The sequence below is a fragment of the Bos grunniens genome, chromosome 23, assembly GCF_055505025.1.
Source record: "Bos grunniens cultivar Pamir isolate PY7600 chromosome 23, Bosgru_T2T1.0, whole genome shotgun sequence".
Taxonomy (NCBI): domain Eukaryota; kingdom Metazoa; phylum Chordata; class Mammalia; order Artiodactyla; family Bovidae; genus Bos; species Bos grunniens.
The window spans coordinates 20,740,963-20,757,625 of record NC_141187.1 but is presented as its reverse complement, the minus strand read 5'-3'; the positions used below and the strand labels follow the sequence as shown (position 1 = coordinate 20,757,625).

The 16,663-nt window shown below is 43.8% G+C and overlaps 1 protein-coding gene across 3 annotated transcripts in view; it reads left to right on the top strand.

Annotated features, from left to right (window-relative positions):
- The window catches only part of RCAN2 (regulator of calcineurin 2), a 284,585-nt gene that overhangs the window by 250,967 nt on the left and 16,955 nt on the right, over positions 1-16,663 (top strand). For all 3 annotated transcript variants that reach the window (XM_086371976.1, XM_086371977.1, XM_086371978.1), the window contains 2 exons: positions 9,839-10,012; positions 11,033-11,204. In XM_086371976.1, the coding sequence (XP_086228102.1) occupies positions 9,839-10,012; positions 11,033-11,204 (346 nt within the window). The remainder of the gene's footprint in view (positions 1-9,838; positions 10,013-11,032; positions 11,205-16,663) is intronic.

Here is a 16,663-nt window from a genome sequence, read left to right as displayed (position 1 = left end):
GCGTTCTTGCAGATTACAGATCAGAGGAGTTACTGGCCCAGAGAAGGATGTAGCAGTCGTTAGCTCTCAGCAAATGCCCTGAACTAAGGCAGCCACTGAAATTGTAAACTGAAATGTAGGGTCTGTAAAAGGACTGTCACATGCTTCCTTCCTGTTTATAACCAAATAGAGATGAACAACTTTGGGGCATGGAACAGAGCTCTGTGCTCCTAACCAGACTCTCAGAGGTCTAGTTTGCCTGGTCCACTCCCTCTCCATCCCTAGTACAGGTGAGGGTGGTCCTCCCTGCTAGTCCCTACAGCTATAGCTAGGGTTCAGAGACCCCTTGGAGGGCTTACCCATGTCCTGGGGCTGGAGGGAAGCATGCAGACACCCACAAATGGTATCTTGCTTGGCACAGCCAGACTCCGTAATCCCCTGGTCTCACTGATGGGACAGTGAGACCCACTAGAACAAGCCCTGCAATCAGGTGCTGGGAGGGTCTTACTCACCCAGCTGGTGTGGGGCAGTCGCTGTTCAAGGGTCCTAAGCATGCAGACAGTGCCAGCTGTAGGCTCCTCTCTTGGTCCCCCCATCTAGCACTTATGTGTGTTAGTCACTCAGTCGTGGCCAACTCTTTGCAATCCCATGGACTGTAGCCTGTCAAGCTCCTCTGTTCATGGACTTCTGCAGGCAAGAATACTAGAGTGAGTAGCCATTCTCTTGTGGGTAACCATTCCCTTCTCCAGGGGATCGTCCCAACACAGGGATCAAATCCTGGTCTCCTGCATTGCAGGCAGATTCTTTACCATCTGAACCATCAGGGAAGCCCTCTTACCACCCCTTACTGAGCAGCTGCAGGACAGGGTCTAAGCAACCCCTTTCCTTGTTCCTCCTCCTCAGGTCTCCATCTTGGGTATATACCAAATGAATTCGAGTGCAGCAGGAAAGCAGTCATCTATAATATGAGACATGGGCTAAAACTTTGCAGATTCGATTTTCTTGGCTCTCATCCTGGTGATTCAAACATTTAGGGAAATGAACGTCATCAGCCCAGAGTTACATAAGCATTATACTTGTTTTAGCTGTTCTGCAAAACTAGACTCCTGACTACTTGGTGATGGCCCAGGAGACTTGTCATTCTCTTGGTCCTACTTCCTGGGAAATGAATGAAGTTGCAGCTTTAGGGCCCTCATTTGCATGGGTCTCTACCAGGTCCCTGGTAGGGCCCTGTAACATGTTCCCATGGTTACCTATAGTTTGTAAATTTTGCAAAAGTTATTGGTTATGAATTTAGTTTTTGCTCTCATCCTAAAAAACAAATTCCAAGTTGGTGCCTAATTTTGCATTATTTTGCTTCAAAAGGGCTTCCCAAGTTGTATAAACTTCAGACTGCACAATACTTAGACTCACCCCTGTTCCAAGGTCAATCCAGTTTCTAGCCCTTGTATAGTTTCTTAGTTTTGGAGGCAATTGAGGACCTTTGTTTTTCTGGTTCTAAATGCATAGATGGCAGCTTGGAAGCAGAGACACAGAGACTTTCTTAACTAAAGAGGAGTACAAATGGGGACTTCTCTCGTGGTCCAGTAGTTAAGACCCTGGGCCTCTAGTGCAAGGGATGTGGGTTTGATCCCTGGTCAGGGAACAGGTCCCACGTGCCATGTGGCATGGCCTCAAAATTTTTTTAAAAAGTGGTTGTTCAGTTTCTCAGTCATGTTCAACTCTTTGCAACCCCATGGATTGCAACACGCCAGGCTTCCCTGTACTTCACTATCTCCTGGAGTTTGCTTAAACTCATGTCCATTGAGTCAGTGATGCCATCCAACCATCTCATCCTCTGTCACCATCTTCTCCTCCCACCTTCAATCTTTCCCAGCATCAGGGTCTTTTTTCCGATGAGTCGGCTGTTCACATCAGGTGGCCAAAGTATTGGAGCTTCAGCTTCAGCATCAGTCCTTCCAATGAATACTCAAGGTTGATTTCTTTTAGGACTGACTGGCTTGATCTCCTTGCTCTCACATTTAAAATTAAAAAACAAAAAGAGGAGTAAAAATGGATGCTCAAATGGCAGTGTTATCCAGTCTCTGTGAACTTTAGGATTGCTGTTGGGAATGAAAGAACAGAACCAACACAGGCCACAGAAAGCATTCTGCCTAAAGAGGTGATGAATCCATGAGGTTTTAGGACAGAGCAGCTCCTTTTGGAGTCTGGATCTGAGTTTTAGGTCTTTGTTTCTCACAAGGACTCCATTGGAAAAGGATCAAGGCTTTGTGAACTATTTTTGAGCTTCTATGTGACATGAGGTCTGTCCACTTCTTTTATCAGCAAGGAAGGGTTGAGAGCCTCCTTTTGCAGTGATTTTTTTTTATTTTGGTAATATCAGAATCACAAAGGGAACAAAGCATGATTTAGCACAAGTCTGCCTGGCCTAAGGAATCCTGACAGGTTAAAATCCAGATGAAAAACAATTCCTCCAAGCAAGCCTGGTTATGCCTCTCACATAAGGAGTCTGCATTACAGAAGATTTACAGTAACAGTCCTTTTGACAGGAGGCTCTCCTGAGCAGCCTATAAAATCCAGTATGATCCTTAAACATGGGATTTGCACAGGGCTCATCCGGGGCATCCATTGAGAGGTGATAAACCTAAATGAATTATTTCACTTTGGCAGTTTCTGGGAGGTATTACCTGACAGACGAGAGCCTTGTGGTTTTGAGGGAAGCTGAATTCTTATGAAGATAATTTATACCCAAAGGGATCATAAGTGAGAAAATTGAAAAATTATATAAAGGTATAAAAAGCATCGTTTGGAAAGCAGATAGAAGTATCATTGGATTTCTCTGGCAGCCATGTTTTCAAGGTCAAGACTGTTCTTCTGGATGGACAAGGAAAGCTGGTTTTCTCATTCTGGTTTTTCAGACTCCTCACTTGTTTGCATATCATCCATGATATAGCTGTAGTATAAACAACTTGAGCATACTTGCTCTGTTTTTTGCTAACTAGTTAGGTGATTCTGCAAAGGTCATTCACTTCTTTGGCTTTCATATGTTACTCAGGATAATAGTAATTCCAACTCTTCCACAAAGGGGCCGTTAGTGAGGATTTAATGAGATGATATATTATATGATATTGTTTATCTATAGGCTATCTGTTTATTCAGTTATCTATAGGCTGTCTGTTAATTCAGTTTAGAATTAAACTGAAGGTAATATTTCAGCATTCTAATAGTTTACAAAATAATTAAGTAGAATCTATTGATCACTTCCTAAGTCTTTGGGGACTCTGTTAAAAGCTGTTGATTTAAAAAATAATTGTTGCTTCCATTTTGATTGGAAACTATTAACAGATCGCCTGCTACTTGGTCTGTGTTCTATAATATCTAAGGGCAGCAGATGTTACGTAGGTATTCTGTATATCATCAGAGCTTCTGTATGAGGACCATGGGCAGATCTTTCTGCCTGGTTTTCGGGCTAGCCTCAACTTTGCCTCATTGGCCCTGAGAATTGCATAACTGATGAGGATGACCATATCATGTCAACTTTGAGAAAAATCAGAGGCAAAACGTTGGCCCACCCATGGCAGATAATCAAGACCAGATGAGAAGCTTTTCACTTTTTCTGAAGAGTCCTCCTTTTTGGCTTTATCTTTCTACTCTTGTTTTCTTCTTTTTCTCTATTCAATTTCCATTTCATTTTATTTCATTCTTCCATGTCTTTATAAGCCATGTTAGAATCTTTTATAATGTAGGGCGCACTTAATAAATAAAGGAGTAATTATAACAGAGATGAAATAAGAAGATTAAAGGAAAATTGCAGTGGAATTCTCTAGGCAAAGGAATAAATGGTTCCAGTGGTAGCAATTCATCTGCACTTGTCTCAGCACTGTCCAGACCACTCAAGAAAAGCAATTACATTTAAAGGTAGAAAATTTTAAATTCCAAAGTGTTCATATTTGAAACCATAGAATTATTTGATTTCAAATAAGACCTGAGTTTGTGTGGGTCTACATTCTCTATAAGCAGTCACTTTCACAACTTTCAGGCATACTGCCTGGAATGTCTTTATGTGCACCTTGTAGTTCTTGCTACATAAAGAATGAAGCTGATAAAAATTGATGAGGGTAAAAATACCAAATTATTCTTTGGACCCCAAGCAGCCCAGACCTACATGGTCCTACCAGCTACCGCACCCTTCCTTGCTGGTTATCTCGTCTACCCTGCTAAGGGTGTACATTAGTCAGAATACCCGCCGTTGACACAGCATCCTCCCCCATGTTCATGTCCCATCCAGCTCCACTCTTCATCCCTGGTCCTTCTTTTCCTACAAGCTCCTTCTCCTATCCTCTCTCACTTTCTTCTCTAGAGCTCCTTGTTAATTTTCCTGAGAGTACAATTTGTGTTCTAAAATAACTCCTCAACATCCTCCTTGTACCAAATCCTAGATTACTCTTGACAACACATATCCCCAGGGCATCACTCAAAAGGAGGCAGACCATCCTTTGACCTCCATCATGTACCCTTAAGAGTCTCACTAGACCTATTGTATAGCAGCTCTCAAAGGGTGGTCTATGGACTCCTGGGAGTTCCCAAGACCATATCCCATGAGACCAAAACTATTGATATTTTAATAATAATAATACTAAAGACATTATTTGCTTCTTCAGCCACGTTGACACTTACACCCATGGTGCAAAAGCAAATGTGGATAAAACTGCTGGTACTTTGGTGTGAATCAATGCAGTGGCATTGAACTATACTATTAGTATTTGTATTCTTCACAACTACACACTCAAAGTTTTTATTTAAAAAAGGAAAAGGAGTGCAATAAATAAAAACACCAATTTTACTTCAGAATGTCCTTGATGAAGCCATAAAAGTTGTTAATTTTTATCAGTCTTGATTCTTGAGCACATGCCTTTTAAATAATCTGAATAATGAAATGGGATGTCCATTTAAAGTCCTTCTGTGGTGTATGAAAATACAATGGGTGACTTGAGAAAATGTTTTAGGATGCTCTAAGCTGCACTAGGGAGGCATGGATTGGGAGTTTAGGATTAACAGGTTGCAAACTATTATATGGGCTTCCCCCGTGGCTCAATGTGTAAAGAATCCACCTGCAATGCAAAAGACCCAGGAGACACAAGTTCAGTCTCTGGGTTGGGAGGATCCCCTGGAGGAGGAAATGGGAACTGACCCCAGGATTCTTTCCTGAAAAGTTCCATGGACAGCGGAACCTGCTGGGCTGCCATAGGGTCTCAAAGAGTCGGACATGATGGAAAGACTAAGCACAAACAAGAAACTCTTATACATAGAATGGATACAAAACAAGGTCCTATTGTACAGCACAAGAAACTGTATTCAATATCCTAAATAAACCATAATGGAAAAGGATATGAATAAGAATGTGTATATATATACATATGTATATATATGTATAACTGAATCACTTTGCTGCACAGCAAAAATTAACACACCGCTATAAATCAAGTATACTTCAATAAAATAAACTGAAAAATAAAACCTCAGTTCTTTAGGATCCTCTATCATTTATTTATGTGTGTGAAGAAGTCCAGAAACTAGAGTTTGAGATCACTGCTATAGAGCTTTATGCAAACCAGTGGCTAAAACAAGATTAATTGTTGAGGAAATGAATTTGTTGGGTTTGTGGGGTACCAGGCTGGAAGAAACCGGCAGCCAGAGGACAGAAAAATATTACCGTGTCCCTGGTGGGAACCTGGGCATCAAAGCCATAGACGATTTGCTGTAAAAGCAGGTGGAGGACCCCTGGGACTTGCGCTGATCAAGTCACTGCTTTGCCTAAGGATACACCTGGCACCTTCACTGAGTTGGATCTGCCTCTCACCAGTTTGGTCTGGCATCCTGCTGCCTTAGCAAATGAAATGCTTGTCATGTCACCAGTGGAGAGAAACAGAGATGACCAGCAAATTCCCAATGCTTGGCCAATTGTCACCCTCGACACTGCAAGTGCTCAAAAGACCTGTGCAGAGTGGACAAGCCAAGTGAATGTTGGTTGCTTATTATTATTATCATTGTAGAAGTGGGCTCCAGATGGCCCAGTGAAAACCCTGGTCTCTGAGCTCTGGGACACACCCCAGGTCTGGTGGAAGACTTCCTTTTGTTTTTGGTCTAAGCCCAAAACAAGACATAACAAAGAACCTTCTGTCACCTCCCATCTCCAGCTTGCTGCCTGGAGCCCTCTTTGGAGAAGTAGTGGAGAAAACAATTAAGTCATCACTAACATCTGATATTCATGTCACCCCTGCCCTAAGCCTGAAGCCTGGCCTCCTCCATTCCTTCCTCCTAATTCAGGCTCTTGAGGCCAAACAGCTGAGGTGTGAAGCATAAAAAAGATATATAAAACAAAAAGTAAAGAATTAGACTCCAAGGAAAAAGCATCTCTCCCTTCAAGGCTGGTCTTAACACGTATGTTGAGGTCCTGGCTTGGGGGTGAGGGTAGGGGCAGGATAGGAAGGAAACTCCTAGACTGGAGTTTCCATTCTAGAAACTCCTAGAGCCACAAAGAAGACCTACAGATTTTGTCCTAAAAGATAGAGATAAGAGCTTTGAATTTAATTCCTTCCATTCCTGAAAAGTCTCAAATTAATCAAGCCGCCATCTTGGATTTTGCCTGGTGAGACTATTTCCTCTTGCAAGGAACCAGAAAGCATTTTATTCACCAGGATACTTGTTCAGGAAGACACAGTAGTTGGGTGGTGGTGGGGAGGGAAATGCCTTAAAAAGCCCCCTGGGGAGGCTTCCCTGCTGGTTCAGTGGTGAAGAATCCACCTGCCAATGCAGGAGACACTGGTTCGATGCCTGGTCCAGGACCATCCCACACCCTGCTGAGCAACTAAACCTGTACACCACAACTATTGATCGTGTGCTCTAGAGCCCGGAAACCGAAACTGACTGAGCCAAGCCCGTGCTCACCAACAGGAGAAGCCACTGCAATAAGAAGCCTGAGCACTGCAATTATAGAGTAGCCCCTGCTCGCTGCAACTAGAGAAAAGCCCGCACAGCAATGAAGATACAGCACAGTCAATAAATAAGTCAATAAAATTTTTAAAGACTTTATAAATAAATAAATCAAAAGAAAGCCCCCTGGGACTCGTGACTGAGGCCCCCCAGCCTGGGAGTTGGCTCATCCCAAGGGTTGAGATTGGAGAATAAAAACTACCCAAGGAACAAACAAGGAAAGATTTCCATTTTGTTCTTGCTAGAGAAAGAAGAGTAAGAACAGAGCCTGAAAAGGGAAGAGAGAACCCCTCAAATATCTCCACAAATGTCATGAGACTGGAAAAAAAAATAAAGTTGTTTTGAAAAGGAGTATAATGGCGTTACATGAAATCATCTGTGTGAAACTTCTGAAAATTGTAAAGCACGACAGAATGTAAAAACTCTTTTATTCAATTTAAATAATGTGAAAAAAATACTTTAAAATAAAGTTTCCCCATTCATGACATTCAAATTCTTTTTTAAAAAAAATTGCCATGGCCGTGTTTCAACAAACATCCTTATATCTAAACAAACAAACAAACAAAAAGCTAATACATGCATGCAAAAAAAGAGAACAACTATACAGACATGAGTCAAAATGAGAGGAACTGTGGTGGGCCATGGGCTTCCCCCGAGACTCAGTGATAAAGAATCCACCTGCAGTGCAGGAGTCACAGGAGACACAGGTTCAATCCCTGGGTCAGGAAGATCCCCAGGAGGAGAGCATGGCAACCCACTCCAGTGTTCTTGCCTGGAAAATCCATGGACACAGGAGCCTGGTGAGCTACAGTCTACAGGGTCACAAAGAGTCAGACAACTGAAGCGACTTAGCACAAATGCACTCATGGTCGGCAACACAATGGAGAATCTCAGAAATGGGCAGCAGCCTTTGGAAGGATCACAAGCCTTGGTCTTGAGGGTCTGAGACCAGTTCACTTGGTTGTGCAAGAGGCAGGAAGACCTTGCCGGACATCCGAGTCCCTCTTCCCATGCAGCTTCGGAGGGCAGTGGTTCTCTCACCTTACATCACCTTGTCGATTCTCTTAGATGTGGTCACACAAGAGCCTGGGGTAGCTTATTGCTCTCCATCTCTTGCTTTTATTAATGCAGGAATCTAGCAGGGTAATTACTGATGTAATTGAAAGCATCTCTGTATTCTGGTTCTGGCTCTGCCAGCAACAGCCTGTGTGACCATGGGCAGGTCCTCATCTCTTCACACCTCAGGGTCCTGATTTGTAAAATGATGGAGTTGAGAAGGGAAAGGCTGAGTTAATTATCTCTTAGGTCCCTTACAAATCCAAATGCAGTGAATCTTGCCGTATTAATCTTTCATGATCTTCATTCCTACTTGAACTCACCCTTATGACAAAATATCCTTTACTGTAGAAATGAAAGAATCAACCATTTTTTAAAATACAAGTTATTTCCTTAGTGGCTATTTCTCCATTAAGAACACAGAGTATCTTAACATGCACTGTTTTTGTTTCTCATAATAATCTTTTTTTTGAAGCTAAGAGGAACCAGATAGATGGTGTTCATATATTTTTTTTTTAGTTTTCCTTTAATGTCTTACGGGTGTTCTCTTATTTGTGTCTGCCTGCCTGTCACCTAGATTATTAGATCATTGAGAGTTGGAACAAAATGATTCTCACTTCTGTATCCTCCTAAAACTCAGAGACTATCCTTTGTACAAAGTAAGCATTGAATAGATATTTGTTCAGTTGAATTGAAGTTTGTATCAAACCAAAAATTTTTAATTATTGCTTTGTGATAGGCTTGGTGGTTCTGCAGGAATAAACTAATTCACAAATCTCAGTTTAATACAGTAGAGAGTTCATTTCCTTTGTTGAGGCAAGGTCAGCTATGTGGGGTGGGATTTGGGAAGAAGGTGTTTCTGCCCCACAGAGCCACTCAGGAACCCGGGCTGAGGAGAATCCTATTCTGACTCTCCTACTGTCTGGAGCACATGGCATCTTCAGGGAAAGAGGCTGCAAATTTTCTAAAGGGCTTTCCTGCCTCTGTACCCATTTCATTGGCCAGAACTAATCACATGGCACTGCCTGACTAGTAGAAAAGTGTTAGTGTTTGGGGTCATGTGAGCTCTTATATTGGAGAAGGCAATGGCACCCCACTCCAGTACTCTTGCCTGGAAAATCCCATGGACGGAGGAGCCCAGTAGGCTGCAGTCCATGGGGTCGCTAAGAGTCGGACACAACTGAGCGACTTCACTTTCACTTTTCACTTTCATGCATTGGAGAAGGAAATGGCAACCCACTCCAGTGTTCTTGCCTGGAGAATCCCAGGGATGGGGGAGCCTGGTGGGCTGCCGTCTATGGGGTCACATAGAGTCAGACACGACTGAAGCGACTCAGCAGTAGCAGCAGTAGCAGAGCTCTTATATTTTTAGGCAAGAACAGTGTCCTCAAACTTGACGATCACTAGCAATGTCGACCACACACTTCACTCAGTAGACCTAATATTTTGGAGATAGTGGACTCCTTTGAGAACCTTTGACGGTTATGATACCCATCCCAGAAACACACACATCTGTGTTGAAACACTCAACATAATTGTCAGTTTGTCATGCATTTCCAACTCCATTCACTTATTTCCTATGAATCCCTGGACCCAGATTATGAACTCTATGACAGAATCCACATGTTTAACATGTGGATGTTTAACACCTGGTAACAGATCAACAGGTGAAAAAAATATGTTACAGTGTTCTGTTTGACTTTTATATTAGGAAGAGCCTATTTATTTACTTGGTCATTTGTTTTTGTCAGATCTGGCATTGTACCAGATATGTGATCAATGGATTTTTCTCTGTGTTTGTTTTTATCAGGAGAAATTTGAGGGTCTGTTCCGGACTTACGATGACTGTGTGACGTTCCAGCTGTTTAAGAGTTTCAGACGTGTCCGAATAAACTTCAGCAATCCCAAATCTGCAGCCCGAGCCAGGATAGAGCTTCATGAAACCCAGTTCAGAGGGAAAAAGTTAAAACTCTACTTTGCCCAGGTAAGATTATTCCTTTCCAGAGTTACTCCATCTGCCCTACATTGTCTTTTTACCTTTTCAAAATGTAAATGAGGCCCTTGCTACTTTCAGATTGCTTTGTAGACTATGATTAGTTCACTAAAAATAAATTTATATCATGATTCCCAGGCCGGGACAGCATAGTGGTTTCGAAAACAGGCTCTGAATGCCCACGACAGCCTGGGTTCTAATCTAGGCAAGTTATATAACCTCACTGGGCCTCAGTTTCCCCGTCTGTAAAATGGGGATGATGACATACTTCTTACACTATCATGAGGATTAAATGACTTATTATGTGTTAAAGTGCTTAGCATTTGGTAAATAAATGCCCAATAAAGACCAGCTAATACTTGTAATAAGAATGGGCTCATCACAGCTACTGGAGACAGAAATGGTAGTAACTGTTTAATGGGTCCAGGGTTTCCTCTGGAGTAATAAAAATACTTTGAATCTCGATAGGAGTGGTGATTGCACAGCACGGAGCGTAGACTAAATGCCACCAAAATGGTTCAATTTAAAATGGCTTAATTTCAAGTTATGTGAATATCACCTCAATTAAAAGAGAAAGAGAGAGGAAGGGAGAGAAATAGAAAGAAAGAGGATATGAAGGAAGGATGGGAAGGAGGGGAGGGACACAGAGGGGAGAGAAAGAAGGGAAGGAAAGGAAAGGTCTGGAGACCAGCAGCATCAGCATCACCTGGGAATTTGTCAGCAGTGTGGGTTCTCTGGCCCTGACCCCATCAACTGACTCAGAAACTCCGGGAGTGGGGGTCAGCACTCTGTCTTAGTAAGCTTCCCAGGTCATTCTTATGCAGTTTAAGGCTGAGATCCACTGTTTTAAGAATCAAGTAAGATAACTGAGTGGTCAGTAGTCATTATTATTGCAGCCTGGTTCATTGGTTCATTTGTCACAGGCTAAAGGCCAGGCTCTGCATCTCAGTGGGACAGCACGGCGTATCCGAGGCCAAAATAATGTGCCTTCATTTCTCCCGTGTTTGAAAGGTTCAGACTCCAGAGACAGACGGAGACAAACTGCATTTGGCTCCACCACAGCCTGCCAAACAGTTCCTCATCTCACCCCCTGCCTCTCCGCCCGTCGGCTGGCAGCCCATCAGCGATGCCACACCAGTCCTTAACTATGACCTCCTCTATGCCGTGGCCAAACTAGGACCAGGTAAGCTCTGGGGCCCTTTCTGGAAATAAACATTTGGCAGCCGCTTAGAAAAGTCAAACAAGATGAACCATCCTAAAATCCTGGGTTCTTTGTAACATCTGCATTTCTTTTTTTCTCATATTTTTTTTAAAAATGTGAATTTATATATTTATTTTTGGCTCTGCTGGTTCTTTGTTGCTTTGCGGGCTTTTTTGTAGTTGTGGTGAAGCAAGGCTACTCTCCAGTTGCAGTGGGAGGGCTTCTCCTTTCAGTGGCTTCTCTTGTTGCAGAACACAGGCTCTAGGGTGCAAGGGTTTCAGCACGTGGGCTCAGAAGTTGCGATTCCCGGGCTCTGGAGCACACGCTCAATAGCTGTGGCACACAGGCTTAGTTGCTTCTCAGCATGTGGGATCTTCCAGGACCAGGGATTGAACCCATGTGTCTCCTGCATTGGCAGGCAGATTCTTTACCAGTGAGCCACGAGGGAAGTCCAACATCTGCATTTCTAATGAATTTATCTCTGTACGTAGACAGCCAGAGGGATGATGAATGAAAACGCAGCATCAGACTTTGTACCTGTTCAAAAGCAATTCAGGAACTGGCACTAAAATGTCAGTCCCAGCTTCTCGATTGCAATGCAGATATTTTAAGGTTGCAAAACAGGCAAAATGAGTTCTACCAGCTGGCACAAGGCTTCTAGACTGTGCAACCTTGTTTTACTGCTGCCACAGTATGCCCAGAAATCCTTGGCTACAAAGCAATCTACCTGCAAAGTGACACCTCTAAGACCCCCAGGGAAGCCAGTCACATTAGCCTCTAACTTTAGAAAAAATCTATGGTCATTTTGTTCCAATGTTGGTACCTGGAGCTTGGATGCTCTCATTTTCACTGTGGCGCAGTATTCCACTGGGCAAGTCCACAGCCACTAGGCATTCATCCACTCTCCTGCTGATGGCCGATCAGATGGTTTCCAGTTTCTTGCCATTACAATCCAAGCTGTAGTTAATATTCTTGTATGTATTTCTTACACACTTGTCCAAAAGCTTATGTTTTTATAGCTAGAATTGATACTGTCCTCAGTTTCAGCCGATGGTGCCACCTTGTACTCCAAAGTAGTTTTCCTATATTACAGCGAGAGGGGAAATGGTGGTAATGGGTGGGCCACAACCTCTGGCAGCTGAGCTTTTAAGCACTGAAGATCTGAAAGTAAATAATAGTCATTGTACCTGCTCTCTGTACTGGGGGTTCCCACAGTGTGAAAGGGGGCTGAGTGCACACCCCAGAAATTCTAATTTAATTGATTTGGATCAAATCAAGCATCAGTACTTTTTAAAAAAATCTCCCCAGGTGATTCTGATGTGCAGATGAGTTTAAGAACCATTGGTAGCTAAATGCCAGGGATGATAAATTTATAAGTTCTTATCAGTATTTCTTAGATAAGGAAAACATTTGGCATTAGTATCTCTCACCCCAGAAATCTCAAGTTTTAATAACACATATGGGTTTTCATGGTGGCTCAGACGGTAGAGTCTGCCTGCAATGCCGGAGACTAGAGTTTGATCTGTGGATCAGGAAGATCCCCTGGAGAAGGGAATGGCTACCTACACCAGTATTCTTCCCTGGAAAATCCCATGGATAGAGGAGCCAAGGAGGTTACAGTCCTGGGGTTTCAAAGAGTCAGACATGATTAACTTGACTTTCACTTTCACTTTAAAAAAATTGATTGTTGCATACACTGTAATTTAAGAATCCTGAGTATGAGGGTGACCCACTGTCTTGGTGCCCTCAGACTTAGGGGATTCCTGGGAACTTGTGATGTTAAAACCAAGGCATTCCCAGGCAATTCAGGAAAAGCTGATCATTCTACTGGGTCTTCAGATTGATATGAGGCTGATGTGATGACTAATTACTCCCTGCCAGAGAATTACTGGCTGTCCCATGTGTGTCCTTAAAGTTAGATTACAGCACTTTCAACAGCAGTCTCTTTGGGGAGTTTCTTTGTAATCACTGTCTAGTCATTCAGCTTCTCGGAGCCTTTAAAATAGCTATTGGTTTCAACTACTGAGAAGCAGGAGGTACCCAACCACCAAGATAGGCTGATAAAAGAAGTAATCATAAGGGAGATGTCTGTGGAATGTGATTTCCTTGAAAGTCTGGTCCACATACAGGAATTCCAAGCATATGCACTCCCATCCCATGACTCTCTCCCAAGAGAGCCGTGTGTGTGATATGTGCAGATGTTGTAGAGTATGTGAAATAAATCAGGTCTGCTGAAGTCAAGCCTGTGACCCATTTCCCCCAGTCATTTCAGGATACTTTATTTTTCAATTTAATTTTATTTATTTATTATTTTTGGCCGTGCTGGGTCTTCATTGCTGCACACGGGCTTTCTCTAGTAGCAGTAAGTGGTGACTACTCTCTAGTCGCAGCGTGCAGGCTTCTCATTGCGGTGCCTCCTCTTGTTGTGGAGCACGGGCTCTAGGGTACTCGGCTTCAGCAGCTGCAGCCCTGGGCTCTGGAGCACAGGCTCAGTAGTTGTGGCACAGGAGCTTAGTTTCTCTCAGCATGTGGGATCTTCCCGGACTAGGACTCGAACCCAGGTCCCCTGCATTGGCAGGTGGATTCTTAATCACTGGACCACCAGGGAAGTCCCACTCCGATCACTTTAAAAGCAGGACCATGGAAGCTGCTGTCCTTCAAGCTGCTGGTTTGACTGCCAAGATTTTAACAAGAACACAGTTGAACATCTTGTGCAGCTGTTTTGAATGTTAGCAAACAGAGCTCTACATAGAATCACTGAGGTCTTGGCTAGAGGGCCTAGGGATTCCCAGGTAGGGTTGGTGGTAAAGAATCTGCCTGCCAATGCAGGAGACTCAAGAGATGCAGGTTCGATCCCTGGGTCAGGAAGATCCCCTGGAGAAGGAAATGGCAACTCACTACAGCCTTCTTGTCTGGAGAATCCCATGGCCAGAGGAGCCTGGCAGGCTACAGTCCATGGGGAGACAAAGAGATGGACATGGCTGAGCAACTGCGCACACTTAGAGGACCTAGGGGGTCACTGCCAACTTGTGTTTCACAGGAGGGGAACCTGAGGCCCTGAGAGGGAAGCAGGAATGACTCGCCAGTGACGGGACCAGGGCCCCACGGCAGTACTCTTCCTATTTCACTCTCTAGAAAGGAGGCCCAGGCTAAGTCAGACGTTCAGATCCCAGCTGGCCTCAGGTCCTCTCACTTGGAGCCTATAATCCAGTAAATTCAAATCATTTCTAATCTAGAGCCAGAAAGAAAATTGATTTATAGTTAATATTCACAGAGCATGATGCAAAAGAAAGACAAGGGCAAGTCTCAGACCACCTCACTGGCTCGTGGAGCTGAGTCCCTGGTCTGAGGCCATGGCCGGGGACCAGTGTAACCTGGGACTGAGAGAGGCAGGAGTGGAGGCAGTGGGATCAGGCCTCGGAAAGGATGCTCACAGAAACTGGTACAGAGGAGCAAGGAAGTAGGAGGAAAATGACCTTAAAGCGACAGAAAAAAAGAGGGCTTCTTTTTAGAATTGTGAATAATTTATCAATAGTGTTAAAAATGCTTGCCTTTTGCCTTAATTTTACGGCTTAACCTGTGACCGTCACCTTCCCTTTGGTTGTTGTTGTTCAGTCGCTCAGTCGTTTCCGACTCTTTGCAACCCCATGGCCTACAGCACACAAGGCTTCCGTGTCCTTCACTATCTCCTGGAATTTGCTCAGACTCATGTCCATTGAGCCGGTGATGCCATCCAACCATCTCATCCTCTGTCGTCCCCTTCTCCTCCTGCCTTCAATCTTTCCCAGCATCATATCTTTTCCAATGAGTCCACTTTTTGCATCAGGTGGCCAAAGTGTTGGAGCTTCAGCTTCGGCATCAGTCCTTCCAATGAATATTCAGGGTTGATTTCCTTTAGGATGGACTGGGTGGATCTCCTTGCTATCCAAGGGACTCTCAAGAGTCTTAAATTTACTTCACTAAGTAAATCTACCAGCTTTGAAGTACCCTGCTGTGCAGTCAACACAGACATAGGCTCTGTTAATATCCCCATTTTGCAGATCAGACCACTGAGCAGTAGAGGGGTGAGTGCCTTTGCCCAAGGTGACACAGCTGGTTGGAGGCAGAGACAGATGTCCCTGGCTCTTCTGACCACCACTTGGCCCGATCCAATGGCCTCTACTGAGGATCCTGGCTGCCTGGGTGGGCTCTCTGCTCTGAAACAGCCAGAACATTTAGCCCAAATCTGCATTGACAGTCACCTCTAACACCATCGTAACTTCCAGAAAGGCTGACCCAGAGCCTGGTAAGTGTGTAAATGAAGGCCTGTGTGCTGTGTGTGCAAGAGTGAATAAGGAGGGTCTCCTGCTCTTTACAGTTGACTGACACCATGTCCCATAGAACAGCTGCAGTTTGGGTGTCTTCTCTTTCTCTTTTTCTCCATTGTTTGTCAGCAGTTTAAGGTTGTTTCTCTTCATTTCGTTATCCACGTGTCCTTTTCCCGTGTCCTTAAGTCTTCTACACTCCACACAGATAACCGATTTATATCCAACAACTGAACTGAAAATCTCACACAGATTCTAGTAGAAGCCTGGGCCTCTGGCCACCGTTTCAGCTGCAGTGATGAGACAGCAGGACCACACACCGAGTCCCCCGACCCACACCTCTGCCCCCTCCCCAACCAGGTGCCATGGCCGGGAACTACTTCGGTTTCCTGCCACTTTCCACTAATGCTCACTTCCCCTTCTGGTAATTTTCTATTGTTCATCTTTCTGTCTCCCCTGCTTTTTTGAGGGGAGAATGCATGTTTTATTCATTTTGGTATTCCCAGTGCCTGATAGCAGTTTGCACATAGTAGATGCTCTATAAATACTGAATGAATTAATGAATGAATGAGACCTATTACCCACCACTGCCCACCCCTCCCCCCACCCACAGAGATAATTTCTTCGCTGGCAAACTGTTGCTGTTTTATGGCTTTAGCCAGACTGAGTCAGGCAGCACTAAATTAATGTTTTCTCCACCAAGAGGACTTTTAGCATTTCCATTTAGAAAAAAAAAAAGATTTCGTAAAATTCATTTTTAATCCTTAGGCAGAATCATTTCAGTAACAAATTATAAGTCATTCCACGTTAAGGATGACTACCTTAGTTCCAGGAGTAGAGACATAAATTAGAATGCGAGCAAAGCAACTCAAATGATCAAAGGAATGGAGTTTTGCTTCCTTCCGAGGAGTGACTAATGGTGCTAAATTGGTCCAGCTGAGTGACTGAGAAGGGATGCAGAAATCCAAGGATGCTGAGGAAGAGTCAGTCTAAAGAAAGAGCATTTCAGAGCAGGGGTCTGGAACCAGATGGCCCTCGGGTCCAGGATCACTGGCAAACCAGCTGGCTTGTGGAAGCTTTGACACGTGTAGCTGCCGATGGAAGGCAACACCGTGTTATTTAGACCCTTTCATGGAG